The sequence below is a fragment of the Ambystoma mexicanum genome, chromosome 3q (assembly GCF_040938575.1).
Source record: "Ambystoma mexicanum isolate Mex_15411 chromosome 3q, UKY_AmexF1_1, whole genome shotgun sequence".
Taxonomy (NCBI): Eukaryota; Metazoa; Chordata; class Amphibia; order Caudata; family Ambystomatidae; genus Ambystoma; species Ambystoma mexicanum.
Genome location: NC_090926.1, coordinates 1,051,900,007 through 1,051,916,704, shown reverse-complemented (window position 1 = coordinate 1,051,916,704; position 16,698 = coordinate 1,051,900,007). Strand labels below are relative to the sequence as shown.

The 16,698-nt window shown below is 43.8% G+C and overlaps 1 protein-coding gene across 1 annotated transcript in view; it reads left to right on the top strand.

The window, feature by feature from the left end:
• PGS1 (phosphatidylglycerophosphate synthase 1) overlaps window positions 1-16,698 on the top strand; it is a 630,645-nt gene that overhangs the window by 196,099 nt on the left and 417,848 nt on the right. The window contains exon 7 of the mRNA XM_069655241.1: window positions 10,472-10,981. Coding sequence (XP_069511342.1) covers window positions 10,472-10,981 — 510 coding nt within the window. The remainder of the gene's footprint in view (window positions 1-10,471; window positions 10,982-16,698) is intronic.

The window sequence follows — 16,698 nt, the reverse complement described above, 5'->3', positions numbered from 1 at the left end:
CCTACAAGTGCGCTCATTAAAGGTATACCAACCCATGCCCCGGTAATTTCAAAAGTAGCGACACAGGTAAACTTAAACTTAATAAGCATATACTGCCTCACAATTGTAGCACTCGGGTAAGCACATACGTATTTGGGTTGCTGGCTTCCTTTATCCACACATGCTAAGTATTCTTTACAATTCATTTTCATGGCCAGGCCGACCAATGCTTGCTCTCTATCAACAGCCTTTAGGGTTTTCTTTATCTGATATTTATACTTGGTGAATACAGTTTGCATAATGCCTGAACCCAAAACATAGGTCCAATGTACTTTGGTCCTATCAATTATTTCAAAGCAACTGTTATGCTTTGGCATTTCCCTCTTCAAATAATACATGTAGATCTTATAAACAAATGCATTAGGTTCCTTCTTGATTAATTTCCTATGAGCAGTAAATGTTATAATAGTCAGGATTTCAACACTAGCAAATCCACATTCTAATAATATATATTCATATCCAGTGGTCTTAGGGAGTCCAACTACTTTCTTCAGGACTTTACCTTGCAATCTCTTTAGTTCTAAATTAATTTGTTCCCCTGTACCTCGATTCCATATACCAAGTGATCTCATTTTGGCCTGATAGCTGGTAACTATAGATTTAATAGAACAGCCTCCATTCTTCCAAATAAACTTACTAAGTGCACCCATATGCTTATTAACCTTATTCCCAAAGGGCCCACCACACTGAATAATAATCAATGACAACCCCCAAATATTTATACTGTGTTACTACCTCGAACTGATTACCTTCAATAATCCAACAGTACTCATTTTCCTATTGTTATGCAAGCTTTCCTTGTGGAACCACCCCCCTCCTCAATGTCATCTTCGGTAGCACTGCAATGGTACCCACACAAGCACATCCGTAGCCTTTGGCCTGGAATGTTATTCTGTGACTTGGACATAAACCCATACAGGTCGATTCATGGAATTAATGTGCGCTGAAATTTTCAGCGCAAGCGTGCAAAAGTGTACGAATCGCAGTGCCACCCGTGCACAGCGTTTCATGGAAGTCCGTGCGCGTGGAAATCCATGGATGTGTGCTGAAATCCTGTTCGGCGCACGCGGGCGCACACGCCTTCAAACAGCGTGCGCTAAGCGCACATAGCGCTGCGCACACAACAAAAGTAGGCGTAACACGGGGCGTGACACGCGGAATGGGGAACAATGTGTGAAAATGTGGGCGTCACGGGGGGACGTACAGGAGGCAAGAGCGCGGAACGCCCACACGCTCACCTACAACACGTATTCATGGAATCAAATGGGGCAAACCAGCGCACGGGCAAAGACACGCACAAGCCTAAACACGTCGCCACACAAAGGCTGGCGTTAGCGTCCCTGCGCATGAATAAAATGTGCACTAACAAAAAGCACGTACATACAGCTATGATGAATGTCCCATACTGTGTCCCTCTAGGACAAATGACGTGCAAAGGGGTACGCGACAAACACGGACACCCGCTGTGTGAAAAATAGCGTGTGCGTATATTTCGGGGGTGCGCGGGAAGTTTCACACGTGATTGGCCCTGTGCGAGGGGGGAACGTGTATTTCTGGGGTTTGCGTGGAGTTTCATACGCGATTGGATCCGGGTACGTGTATGTCTGGGGTGCGCGGGAAGTTTCACACGCGATAGGCCTTGGCCGAGTGGGGTACGTGTATAACTGGGGTTCGTGTGGAGTTTCATACGCGATTGGATCCGGGTACGTGTATGTCTGGGGTGCGCTGGAAGTTTCACACGCGATAGGCCCTGTGCGAGTGGGGTACGTGTATAACTGGGGTTCGCGTGGAGTTTCATACGTGATTGGCCCTGTGCGAGTGGGGTACGTGTATTCCTGGGGTTTGCGGGAAGTCTCACACGCGATTTCAGCAGGGTACGTGTATTTCAGGGGTGCCGGGGAGTCCTACACGTGAATTGGCAGTGTGGGTCCTCCCAGGTGTTCCCTCTACACCCTCCACGGCCCCTGTAGGCAGCCCACACCACAGGGGACTATCCTGCACCCCTGGTCATGTCCCGCAGGCAGCCCATCCACCATGGGCATGCCCCCCAGCCAAGCCACATGTCACCTTGCACTACTGATCACCAAGCATGACCCCCTGCACCCCCACCTCCCAGCAGTCAGGGGCACCTGCCAGCAGGCCCCAACACATGTCCCCCAGCACCTCCCCAGCAGTCAGGGGCACCTGCCAGAAGGCCCCCACACATGTCCCCCAGCACCCCCACCCCCCAGCAGTGCATGGCACCTGCCACCAGGCCCCCACACATGTCCCCCAGCACCCCCACCCCCCAACAGTGCGGGGCACCTGCCAGCAGGCCCCCACTCATGTCCCCCAGCACCCCCACCCCCCAGCAGTCAGGGACACCTGCCAGCAGGCCCCCACTCATGTCCCACACATGTCCCCCTGCACTCCCACCCCCCAGCAGTCAGGGGCACCTGCCAGCAGGCCCCCACACATGTCCCCCAGCACCCCCACCCCCCAGCAGTGCATGGCACCTGCCAGCAGGCCCCACTCATGTCCCACACATGTCTCCCTGCACCCCCACCCCCAGCAGTCAGGGGCACCTGCCAGCAGGCCCCCACACATGTTCCCCAGCACCCCCACCCTCAGCAGTGCATGGCACCTGCCAGCAGGTCCCCACTCATGTCCCCCAGCATCCCCACCCAGCAGTGCAGGGCACCTGCCAGCAGGCCCCCACTCATGTCCCCCAGCACCCCCACCCCCCAGCAGTCAGGGGCTCCTGCCAGCAGGCCCCCACACATGTCCCCCAGCACCCCCACCCCCATCAGTGCAGGGCACCTGCCAGCAGGCCCCCACACATGTCCCCCAGCACCCCCACTCCCCAGCAGTGCATGGCACCTGCCAGCAGGCCCCCACACATGTCCCCCCCGACAGGTCATCACACTCCAGACCCATGCCCCTCATGGCCACCCAAATCCCACCCCAGTCCAAACACCCCACATTGAATTCCCAAAGTCATGATAGAAAATACATAACCATCATGGCCATGAATAAATGTCCCTCAGCATATTTTTGCAGCGATATTTGTATTTATTTGTAAAGTGCAGCCAAGCCCTGAGGCAACTGGGCGCTAATCTTACAATTTGCACAAGCGTAAATATATAGGCATTACATATAGTCATATATATGGTACACACATTGCAGTAGATATTTACAAATAGGACATATGTACAGGGGGGCACTAATAATAAGGTACAGCATAATTTAACAATTGAATATTGATATGAATGTTTAGGCAGTTTGCTTTTACGGGTTGAGGTCCTGCTCGTGGAACCAGTCTTTAACCTTGATGCAGAATTGTGAGAAGGATGGTTCTTATCTTATGGAGATGGGGAGTGCATTCAATTTCTTTGCAGCAAGGACTGGGAAGCTAACTCCACCTGCTCGTTGTTGGTTAGATCGTGGGATGGAGACAGTGTGCTTGCGCCGTTCTAATAAGCTTCGTCGATGTATGTCGTGATAAGGTTTTAGATGGGTAAATAGGCGCCGGGTTATGGAGGCACTTATGAGTGAGTGAGAGTGACTTCAGGTCTATTCTTTGCTTAATATTAAGCCACTTTATAGTCTGTCTAGTTGTTGTGATGTGTTGTTTCCTAGGAATGTTGCATGCCGATCTAATGGCGTTATTTTGCATAACTTCCATTTTGTTGATGTTTTTTTGGGAAGTGCCCAGTTAGAGCGCGTTGCAATAATCAAGTTTTGGTAAGTGTAATGCTCTTGCTACTGAGATGAAATTGGATGTCGTCAGGTAAGGGCGGCAATCCGTGATAAGCTTGCAAGTATAGGCTGTAGAGGATGCTAAGGCATTGGTTTGTCTCGTGAGTGAGAGTGCCGAGTCAATATCTATTCCTAAGATTTTCACATCGTTGGCAACTTTAATAATATTGCCGGCGATGTTGAAGGAGGTGAATGGGGTCCCTAGTTTGTTCAATTTGGTTGGAGATCCAAGAAGGAGCAGTTCAGTCTTTTCGTCGTTTAGACATAGACCATGCTTTGCTATACAGATCTGTATGGTACTGTAGATGTCGTTGATTGTCTTACTGTCTACAATGTGGTCACCAGTGTTAGGTATGAGTATCTGGGTATCGTACGCATAATAAGTGAATGTGTCACCCAGATAATCAAGTATATCAAAGAGCGGCTTAGTAAACACATTGTAGAGAGTTGGAGAGACAAAGGATCCTTGTGGAACTCCACAGTTCACTGGCGATGGTGAGGCCGAGGCAGATGGTGCAAAGACCCTCATGGATCTGTTGCTAAGGAATGATTCAATCCAGGCGTTTGCTTGGTCCGAGAAGTGAGCAGCAGATGACAAGTGTTTACATATAATTTTATGGTTCACTAAGTCAAATGCCGCTGATAGGTCAAGTAGTAAGAGTAAGGCAGATTTACCCTTATCTTTTAAAATCTGAATTTGTGTCTTCATGTCAATGAGTGCAGTCTCTGTCCCGTGTCTGGGTCTGAATCCTGATTGTCTCATCCCTAACACATTGTTTGTTTCCAGATACTGCTGTATTTGGAGGTAGGTGCACGGTCCAGAATTTGTAACAGAAAATGGACCGTAGTAATAGGTCTGTAGTTTGAGGGGTTGTTGGGGGTCTAGGGAGGTTTTATTTTAGAAGTGGGAGTACCCATGCGTCTTTCAGATTGTTTGGTACGGTACTTGAATTGAATGAGGCATTAATAAAGGGGCAAGTGCAATGGCTGCCTCCTTGATAAGCGAGGCAGGACAAGTGTCGCCCTGGCAGTTGGAAGGTTTGAGTTTTAATATAATTGTTTCCACTTCTTTGCTAGTGAGGGGTATGCAGTTAAATTGAGGTATACTCAGTGTGGGGGTAGAAGGCAGGTCCTGTGGGATGGTATATTAAGCCATGGAACCTGCAGGGGACACCCCTGCCACCCCATGTCCTAATTGCCCCATAAATTATCCCCACTAATAATATCGCGTATGGCCTTACCCCACAAGCATATATATGGCGATAGTATTGGTGGGGATAATATTACCCAATACCTAGTCTCAGCAAGTAAGAGTTGCTAGAATCAGCTCTGTGTGGTTATACTGTTACTTGTAATTAAATTATCAGTATCACACATATTCAGATTTCACTCCTCTGTACAATCAATACATTGCTTTTAGTATGACTATCATCAGGCACCTCATACACTTCCTCTGTATTGTCCTGCAATATTCAAGTCTGTTGAAACAGCTCCATTAGACCTATAGCCACTAGTTGTGGCCTTATGTAGAATATTTTCCAATAGTATAGTATGCATTTTCAGAGTAGTTTCCATAGCCTCACCTTTACTGATAATAACACTCAGCATGTGTTCTAATGCTGAATATATCAGAATTGATTAAGTTCTCTCCCGCCTACTTCCAGTTTGCAGCACACTCGGTATATCCTCTACAATAATAGCAGATGTAATTTCAGCCGTTTTCAGTGGAGACAGAGAGGCACTATGCACAGGTGTTGCATGTAAAAAATAATTTTGTCCTATTGGTGACATATCCACCTCTTATGTGCTGTAGATCAACTGGCATCAAACAATCCCGATCGCTAAAGCAGTCTGCTGCTTTATTAAATGTTGTGTCAAGTACTTCATCAGTGATCACACTTAATGTTCCCGGATTAGATAACATTCGCTGACCCTCAATAGGATCATCTTCAATTGAGATGGTATCTGTCAATTTGGAGCCTAAGCATGCTAACTTTTCTGATAGTTCAAGCTCCAAAGGATTAAATTCACTAGGCCTTCTCTCCTCACGTGCCACACAAAAGTTAGTGGTCCTAGTAATCTGGCCACTTGGTGCAGACTTACTAGATCCAGTTGGTGCTTTCATTATTGGCATACCTGAAGATGTCTGAAAGGGTAAGCATGGGAGTCGGGAGAATACACTTTCATTACTCACGGCGTGATAGAGAGGCGCTTTTCACACAGAGTGCGCGGGTGTCCCTGATGTGCCGCTGAAGCACTGCTCTGAAGCATTGCTTCAGCGCTGCCTGAGACTTTAGTAGAGGAGCCATCGGCTCAAAGGTGGCGCCCCTAAGACACCGCCAGTAATTCTGGTTGCAGTATTCTCCTTTCAGCAGGTGAGCAGTGAATACAGCAAAACCTGAAGCCACATTAAAGAGCCCTTTTTATGTGTACTTGTGATGCTAGAGGAAGGCACTTTACCACAGCTGTTGGGGACACTCATAAAGTGTATGGCTGCAAAAGAGATGATGAACTACTTCATTGATCTGGCCAAACCGGTAAATCCCCCTTTGAACGTGCCGGTTGCTCTTGATGTACTGGTGGAGCCACCACCTCCTCAATGCCATCTTTGTTATCGCTGCCAATGGTGCCCATGCAAGCACATCCCTACACTTTGGCCTAGAATATTATTCTGTGACTTGGACATAAACCCATAGTCTGAACAATTTGATAATCTGGTGGACGTTGCCTCTTCCTAATCTTGTAGTTTTAGAAGCACCAACTGAGCAAGCACTGAACACATTGACCATGGAAGGCTTCAATCGTAAACCATTAACTGGCATTAACTATGTGGCAAGAGAAAAACATTGCACTACAGCAAATACAAGACATCCAAGAACGTGTCCACCCAAAGTTATTGGTTCCATGTCATTTCATCGTCGGGCATTTCGAAGCCTGTAATGTAAACATGTTTGAAAGTTCATCGAACTACAGCAACTGCCATAACGCCACATTGCCATGCTACTAAAATCACCCAACTTTTTTCCGAAGAGAAGAAGTGGGGGCTAAGATAGCCAACTCATTTGATTCACATTTTTCTCCTCATTCTCTTGCTTAGGCACTAAACGGATTGAGGAGATGGCAAAAACAATTTTGCGCAACACGCTCACTAAATTACCAACTAAGGCGGCCATTACTCTGAAAGAACATAAGAAAATATATTTGTGAGGCAGGATTGCAATGGAGCCGATACCAACTCAGCAGATCATATAACAAATGCTAAACATAAAGTCCTAGTAAGGGACGCGATTGATGTCCAAAATGGAAGCAGGAAGTTACACATACGTCTTCTTTGTACACCGCAATTACCAATACATAATTCTATCATAATGGAAGGTAATCTGGCAATACCTCAGAAGACCTTGTATCCCCACTCCACATATCCATAACAAACATCACATCTCCCTGCTTTGGATTCTTCAGCCACCCCATTTGAGGCATTGGAATTGCCTCCTAAGTACATCACAGTATGTGAGGACCTACAACGCACATCTGAAAATGATACTTTTGATGCTGCACATAATTATAACTATGCCCACCAACAACAGACCTCTTAATAATATGGCCTGTAATATCTCTACCGCTATTTAAGGGATTTAGATAAGTCCCAAAAGAAGACCTGAAATTAATAAACAAATTCCTAAATCATGCACGCTGGTGACAAAGATTAACTCTAAATGTGAACAGAGACCCTGAGATGATGATGGCAACGAATAATGAAGAGATGCACATGGTCAGCATCAATGTATGTTTAATAACTGCCTTAGTGGCACCATGTACAGAAGAAATGGCCATCAATGGAAACTTTAAAATAGAATTAAAAGGAATACATTATAAGAGGGGGAAAAAAGAGTGCTTGGCTTTCAACTTAAATTCACACAAGAAAGAACATTCAAAGTCCACGAGCATGTTAGTTTACCAATTGCTGGACAAATTCTTCTAGTTCCATACTGACTACCACAGTAGACAGTATGTAGTAGTAACTAAATTGAAATGTAAATCCAAACCGAGAAATTAAAATAAGTCCTCACAGAAGACTAGGCTAGAAGGGGCTATTGAGCATTATTGCTTCTCCATACACATTGAAACCACCAATTCATCTAAAGATATATGCTCTTTTTTTTTTTTTTAAATCAGATCCTGAACTTGGTAAACATATTTGCTTTGTCACTAATTACAAACCAGGGGGCATGACCGGGCAGGACAAAAAAAGAGGATACAACCTATTCGAAGATATTGAATAATTGTTTAACCTGGACGATATTGCCCTCAAAGACCATATTAATCGAATTATTCAAATCACCTTGACATCCAAACGACATAGCAAGCTCATAGATGCAAAAGTCTCAAGAGATTCTAGAAATTAATACATAAAGGAAATGCACAATCTAACATTGGGTCCTATAATAGGGCACTGAAAGTACATAATTTGTTTTGTTTGAGTATTGACTATTACCTGAATCATTCTGCTGTGTTCTCCTTATGTGATACCGCCCTGCACTGTTATGTTTGAAGATATTCAAGTAGTTGACATACTATATGATACAACATATACAGCGGCAATTGTGTACTTCCATTTGGATGCTGCTATTGATTTTTTTAAGACCTTTGATATTGAATTAGGCAAACTTGGATATGATTGCACGAAAGTGAATGTACTGCTGTATAAAGACGATGGTGGAATTAAGAAGAAATTTGCACAGGTAAAGTACGATAGAGCGTTGCCTAGCCATGTCAATGATTTACATATACATGACGGTCATATAGACGATAATGAGTTTGGGTACAAAGAAGGTGATCAATTTGGTATTGATATTGATGACCAAGGAACCAGCAGAATGCCTGCTCTGAAGTTGTAATAGAAGAATGATATACCAGTTAAAAGCTGGTTATGGTCATCCACATTACAACCACACAACAACCCTAAACGATTGCTAACCTTTCTCACATGGAGCACGCGCAACTACATACACTACATGTAAAACGATGGCTTGTCGGAGAACATTTCTAAATATAGTGTTGTATCGCTGCAAGAAACCTGGTTAACTACCCCACTCACAATTGATGCAAGGCGCACTATTCAAACTTACGCTGATCAGGGACCTAAAGGGAGCTCCAACGGCGGTCTGCTCACAAATGTAACAAACACACCCCACATTAGTAAAATAGAAATCAAACAACATATTAACCAGTGAAAAACACAAAACAAGGGCGAAACATCTTGACGGGGGTGATGTAATGTGTATGACCCACCAACTAAATACACTGGAGAATATTATTAATAGAAACCAGCAATAGTGCCACCTTCATAAAATATATATTTGTACATGTGTATTACTAGTTTAAAACTGCCATTATTTTAATGCATTGAGGAGCCCTAGCCCAGTGATTGTGAAATGTAACCCTGGCAGTGGAATCAATACATTAGCTGAGGTAAGCATAGTCCAGCACAAAGGTAGGAAAAATGGTTCATAAGGTAAAAATGTAAGGGTCTGGGGGTCACATGTAGGCTGTTTAGATCAGGCGATCCATTGAACTACCTTCGGGAGGAGTATGGACTTCACAAACCATTCAAAGGGCTGGGACAACCAAACCGTGGAAATGAAAGTTGGAGTGCAAGTGGTGCTTGAAACTAATATCATTTAGAGTAGGTTACAGCAAAGGTAACGGAAGACCCTGCATAGCACACAGTCCTCATGCACAAATGACACTGGTTTAGATGGACCAGTTCAACTGTGCTTTGTGGGACATGAAAATGGAACTAATGGGCTAATAAAACGAGGAAAATGTAACTGATAGCCGGATAAAACTAAGCTATAGGAAATTGAACTGATCATTTTAAAACTGCTCTAGGAATGGAGAATCAGGCTTATTATTTTCAAAACAAGGAAACTGAGCTACTGCATCCAGAAATGGCATAGTAACTAAGATAATTGGCCAAAAAAGCACTTTCCTTTTTGGTGTGAAATGTACAGATGGACACCATTTGCACAGCCCTCCTCATCTTCTGAGTGGACCTTAGAGCCTGAAAGATAAGGAAATTGCAATATGCCAAATGTTATCCTTGGTGCGTTAAAGAAAGGTTCCCAAATTGGTATGTCCGCCTGCATCTGAATGTATCTGCATCTATGTGAACTGGTCCAGTCATCTTTGAAAAAAATAGCTTTTAACTTCTGCATCAAACCACTAGATGAAGGCATATGCAAACCATGTTATTCAAAAACTGCCATGCTGCAAAAATACTTTTACAGGTAAGTAACATTTTCCTTATTTTGTTTACGGCTTTTGCAGCAGTTGATTATACTTGTAACTTTTTGTACTGTTTTAAAGTTTTTCGTCTATTCAGATTGTGGTGCTGTTTGCAACATATGCAAATTAGTTCTCTGCACTATATATTTCTACTCTTTCAGCATTACCTCTTTACACAAGGCACAATGGTTGCACTGGCACAAGTCAACTGATTTATTTATTTTGCTAATGTGACAAACTAAATAAGACTCTAGCAAGTCTCTACTGTGTTGTAGCAGAAGAGCAATACTATTGATATTCTGTGTTACCATCTCTGTTCTCATTATTTGTTCTCTTTGTTTTGGCTTTTCGCTGTTCCATTGCACTCCAGAATAAGGTCAGATGGTTGATTTTTCTGTTGTCCTAGGGAACAAAGAGGAATACTGCAAAGTTGCAAACCAAAGACTAATGGAGGTGGTGAATTCTGCAAGAGTGCGGCAGCAACTCCTACACCACAGGCAAGGCTTTGAGCCAGAGGGCACTCCTCTTGGAGATGGAAAACAGAGAATTGAGCCAGACACTTGGGTCTACCCTCTTATACAAATGAAGCCTTTCGGAATCGAAATAGATGAACTGGTCACAGAAACACTACTAACTGAAGCAGAAAGTGGATCAAGAGTGAGTCTCACGACAGGGTACTTCAACCTCACAAAGGCCTACATGGACCTCGTCTTGGGGACCCGAGCCCAATATCAGATTCTATTAGCCTCCCCAGAAGTGAATGGCTTCTTTGGTGCAAAAGGCTTAGCCGGCGCAATCCCTGCAGCATATACTCACATTGAGCAGCAATTTTACAAAGAGGTGTGCCGGCTTGGCCAGCAGAACAGAATACAGCTACAGGAGTTCAACCGTAAGGACTGGACCTTCCATGCTAAAGGTGAGGCCAGGGATATTCGAGCGAATGGTAAAAGGATGGAATGGAAGAGCCGGAATTTAAGCAAACCTTGGTCTAACCTGTGCATTCTGGTTTATGTGAAAACATATGTGTGAGAGTGTGTGCAAAAGTCGACTGTTAATTAACCTCCAACCATTTTTGATGGTACTTTATTTCCTCTGCAGAGTATTTATTGAAATATTGAAAGCCTCAGATTTACTATCTAGCAGTGTTGCAGGTCCTTTGCATTCCTAGGACAGTGTGCATCACTGCGGCAAAGGGTTCCACTGGAAGATCTATATTGTCACCCTCCATTCCTGCACCTTCTGTTCAGATATTTTCACCCATTGAAAAAGCATGGACCATCCAGTAGTAATTGTGGTGAGGGGAGAGCAGTGAAGAATATGTAGTGGTAGTATTATCCATCAGAAATATAAAGTTTGTTTACAGTAATAGCTGCAGTTTTCATAGACCCCAGAATCATACACATTCCTTCCATGAGACTCATAGAAAACTGAGTGGGTGACCCCAACCACTCCGTGACTTGGTCCATTTAGCAGGTTCCTAGCTCTGGTCATCTTGTTCTCCTTTATGTAGCCATTAGTGCAAATACTAATATGTACATTTTATTTAATGATTTTATATGGCGCCTATACAACAGAAAGTGTTTCCAGGTGCCACAAGACAGAAAAGGGGCAGCAGTTGACTGAGAATAGAAAATAACAGTAACGGTCCTACTAGGCCTTGTGACATTCGGATCGTGCAAGTGCAGTATAAAGAGGTGCAAGTGGAGGGGAAGGGGGAGTAGTGCAGGAGAGAGGGAGCTTGTGTGATGGGCTCAGGGAAAGAAAAAAGGGCGCGGGTCAGCTAGTGGGATGGAGGAGGATGATCCAGACTCGGTAAGCTAGTCAGGGAAAGGTGCCCGAGGGCAAGTGCTGGTGGGGGAAACGGGGAGTCTGGTCGTGTATGGCCTGGACCCCGTAAGGCTCATGAGGGAAACCGGCAACCAGACATCGGGGCAGGAGGTATTAGCAAAGGAGGGGGAGGGAGAAGGAAGAGAAGGAAGAGGAGAAGAAGGTCTTTAGAAGCTTCTGGAATTTTAGATCTGGCTGAAGATGGAGAGGGGCAGGAAAGCCATTCCAGACAAAAACATGGGGGGAGCTGAATGACTGAAGGACTAAGAATACAGTAAGTTACCACAGTAACTTTCAATTATTTTGTGGCACGAGTCCCTTCATTCATACAAATGGGAAGAGTCACAAGCCTACAATTTAAGGAGAGGCAGAGGCCATGATGCATATTCGTACATATTCATCAGCATGGCCTTGGCACATACAAATTAAGAACTAGGTGGGGTGCTGGTGTCCAGAGAATATTCTCTACAAATATTAATTTGGTGAGAACCCCAGGTTACAGCCTGATGTTAATGTGTGGTGTCTTTCATTGGAGAATGAGGATGTTTTAGCTCTAATTGCATGTCTAACATAGGATGTAGGGGTGTTCTGGAATTGCGCAGGCCTCTACAATACAGGAAACTGTCCAGCATTCCGTAGATGCTTGAACTGCCTTTTTTCCAGACTGGCCCTCCATGATAAACAATCCACAGGATTGTGTTTCATCTGTCCGCATGGAAACGCACGGCTCACTGCGTCAAAGCATAACGGGAAGTAGGAAGCTGTACAGTAAGCAAGACTTTGAAAACATTATTCTAAAAGATTGGTTTGTTCAACCACCTCTTTCTCTCATAAATATTATATAGGGCCCTTACGCTGAAAAAGTCTGATGCTCCCCAGTACTTCTCCTGAAGCAGTTCGACAGGTATCAAACCCGATATCGGCCAATGTAATTGATTCAAATGGTCCCTGAAGTCAAAAGCATTGACAATGGTCCTTCTATTTAAGTGAAGATACTGTTTGATAATAAAACATGTAACAATTCCAAAGTGTCTCTTGTCTACTTCAATTTATATGGAGTAGACTACTGCTGTAGCGCCAGTAACGGCTAAATAGCCTTTACAGTGGTCCATGCGAATACGCAAATAGGCCAAATGTGCTGTTACATATGAAATGTTAAGTATGGAGTATGTGGGGAGTTAATACTATTCGGCACTATCCAGAAGCCAAGAAATCTCGTCTTCTCTCTCCTGCTAGAATCAACATACTGGAGGAATTCTTTCTTGAGTGTTGGCCAATTGTCAAATCTCACCTACGCGGCTCAGGTGTCCATAGGCTACATAAGCCTCCATTAACAATGTGTGCAAGTTCAGAGATTGTATGGAATGTGCCTAAATGTTCCTTAATGTAAACTTCTCTGGGAGAGTGAAATAATGTGCTGTGTTAAGTCGCAAACAGCGTGTTTATGCCAGAGAGGCACTACCGGTATCATGTGGCAACAAGAGCTTCTACATTATTTTACAATTGCTTTGCTTATCAGAGAAATGACCAGGAAACCGTGCAGGCACTTTCTTATGGCATTTCAACTTCAACCTTTCACCATATACAACAGGTATGACTGGCTTGTGCCCTGTTGTGTCGCAAAAATATTGTTGAAGGGGTGGGGTGTCCGCTGTTATGAATGATGAAAAGCAAAATGTAGCTGCAGTCTGTGTGGATATGTTCATTCCTTTGGTAAATGGGACAGCCGATGGAGAACTCACTAGGAGTAGGGAGTTTACTTTTAAACGGGCAAACTATAAAAGGTTAACGTGCCAACACTGGAAAAGACCGTGTTGGTGTTTAATCTGTTTTAAACCCTAGACTTAAAATGAAATCAACATTTTTGCAAACTGAACACACCGTTGGATTGTTGTTTATGGGAAAAGTGTTAATCGAGTTGTGTTTGCATATTGCTATTGTACGTGTGCTTCTTTGCAATTAGCATGTCATTGTTGGTCACAAGAGTGCATGTTTTTGTGGAATATTACTGTCTGTAAGTGGATGTGTATATATTTTGAATGTTAATTTAACGTCAGACTGTTGCAATTGAAATGTATATTTTTAGAATGTATCGTATGGTTGCTATGCTTCTTGGTATATTGTTAGAATATCTTGTAAATATATGCATGGTCTGATCTTAATTATTGACTAGCTATTTAAAAAGGGGGATTCTTTTCACACTGATTTCTGTTTTTAAAGATAGTATTGTATGATTTGTGTTGACAGTGTTTGAAGCACCTCTTATGTATTTTGCTGAATATATATTGTTTTTGAATTCATTGTATCCATTCTACCCTACTAACACGTATGGTGGCTCCACTGCATCTTGTTGGTTGCCAGTACTTAAATGCCTATGGCAGAATATTCTTCAGTCTGCAGAATGTGTTGCTTTTAGTGTTGTCCCTTTGGCCCTACTGTGCGTGTACTGTGCACTACACCATGCAGAGGGATGCGCAGAAGCGTATGTGTTTTACGCAGTATTTGTCATTTCTTGGAAGGTTTGTCAGTTCCTTTTGGCCTCTGTCTGGTTCACATGACTGATTAGGGTTGTGTCCATGTGTGGCGGCTGCAGATATTTTAGTGTTCTGCAGAATATTGTCCATTTAGCAGATTTTTCATTTTTTCCACTCCTTAGTGGGCATGAATATGGGGACAGGGAACTATTGAGGCTTTGTCTGTTTTTTGTGCATTTTCAAAATGTTTTTCATTTTGCAATTTGTCTTGTCTCTCCAGCCGTTCTGCACATAACCCAATAAGAAGGGGGGTGTATGTGTTGGAGCGCAATGGCAGATTGTGTGTGTTACCTCATGTTTGCCTGATACACTTTACACAATGTTTTGTGCCTTGAACTACTTTGCCCAAGTCTGAGATTCTTCCCAGAAGTCTCAACAATCGAAGCAAGCAATCTCACTATATAGTGAGCTAAAACCTGATTCTTCTTCCTTCAAGGAAATCTCCCCCAAACATTGTTTTAACAGCAGTCTTTTTAATTAGAATGATGAGTGTTCTGATTTGTCCAGATCAGTTGAATGCCAAGCATCTAAAGTTTGATGTAGCCTTAGCTAAAGTTGTGTGTGTATGTATATAATATACCACCACCACACAAGTAATGGCCTTCATGGAAGCTTTGCTCGCCAAGCTCTTGTCCCTTCTATGATTACATTTTCTTCTGGTCAAAACAGAAAAGATACTATACATTTAACCCAACCATCACAATCTCTCACCTTTATTTTCATTTCCTTACATGTTGTAAGTTAAGTCTGTAAATGTTTGTCTCCTTGATTTTTCTCACTCGTCCCATTCCTGCTCTCCTTTGCCCAGTTTCCTTTTCACCCGAAATACCACTTTCTGGCTGCCACCAGGGCCACAATTTGCCTGTACACAAACGAGTCTGTGCGTTTTACGACCACTACGATTATCATAGAGCAGCCATTTCAGCTAACAGGACACACATGCCACAGCGCTACCCGGTAGATATCCCTAAAAATACACTTGTGTATAAAATAGGTAGAGAAGAAGGTTGGGTTCTAGGTAATGAACACTCCTGTGCTGAGCTCAGTGAGTAGTTTGCTTGGACTCCATCAGGTTCTGCAAGATCACAGGTTGGAAGAGGTAAATCCAATACCTCTTGAGAAAGAAGTTTATCGAGACGTCCTGGTTACCTTCTAAGAAGAATATTAGGACCCTTTGAGTTAAAAGGATCTTTACGCGTTTTAAGCTGTGGTTTTTACAAGTGTGTTTTCATTTACATTGAAACATAGTCTAGACACATTGCCTGCAAAGAGAAGGTCAGCCGACACGTGTTTCAACCCCGGAGGGTCTTTATCAAGGCAGAATGGTAAGGTGAAAGGGATCAATTCCGTGAATTTCTCAGGCCAATGGCAGAAGTCATCCAATATGCTACGGGTCATTTAGGCTTTGGCCTGTTGGTTCTGCTCGTCTGTCTGTGTATAAAATAGTGCTTCCCTATAAGACAAAGATAGTTTTCCGGAGCATCAGAAATGCATGCTTTCTATACAGCTTATTTGCATACCCACTTGGCATTATTCAATACACCCTATCCATAGCCTACATGTTCAGAGGCCCATGCACCTTCATGTGTCGACATGCTGCAATATTCTTTTTCCCGCCATTGATTGGCCGCATGTGCACATAGCAGAGATTCATTTCATTGTCCACTATGCCACTGCATTGTTCGAAGCCGAACATAAATTGATATGACATCAAATGAGCGAAGGCTCTAGAAGCAGAATCTTCTGACTACTGCCATCAGGTACACAGTAGGGAGAGAGGATTCATATTTTTACAGTTCCTGATAGGCATTTGTAGAATGCTGCTATTCCCTTTGCTCGCGTTTCCTACAGCCCGCTCATCCTCGATCCACCCATATAGAAACACTGCTTTAAATTCTGTCTGGGGTGCAACTTGAAGTTCTCTCGTGACGGGTGCCCACTGTGCAACTGCTTCCCAAGAGACCAAACTGAAGTTCTGTACTGGGTGTGTAAACAGTTTAATCCCAAAATACCAAAGGAATACTGTACAAAGTGCTGGACAGCATATGCAACGCAGGCCGAGAAGGCTCAAGGTGGGACCAATGTCTCAGCGGAGGCTCTCGAAGCTGAGAAATCTAGCCTTGGGATTGATACTAGCCCTGAAGAGGCACAGGATTAGGTGCCAGAGGAAAAACCTTACATCAGCCCCTAGCTCCAAAGGCCTGTTGTCGAGTTGCACCTCAAAGAACCCTGGCGTCCAAGAGACTGCACATACACACAACCACAAACGCAG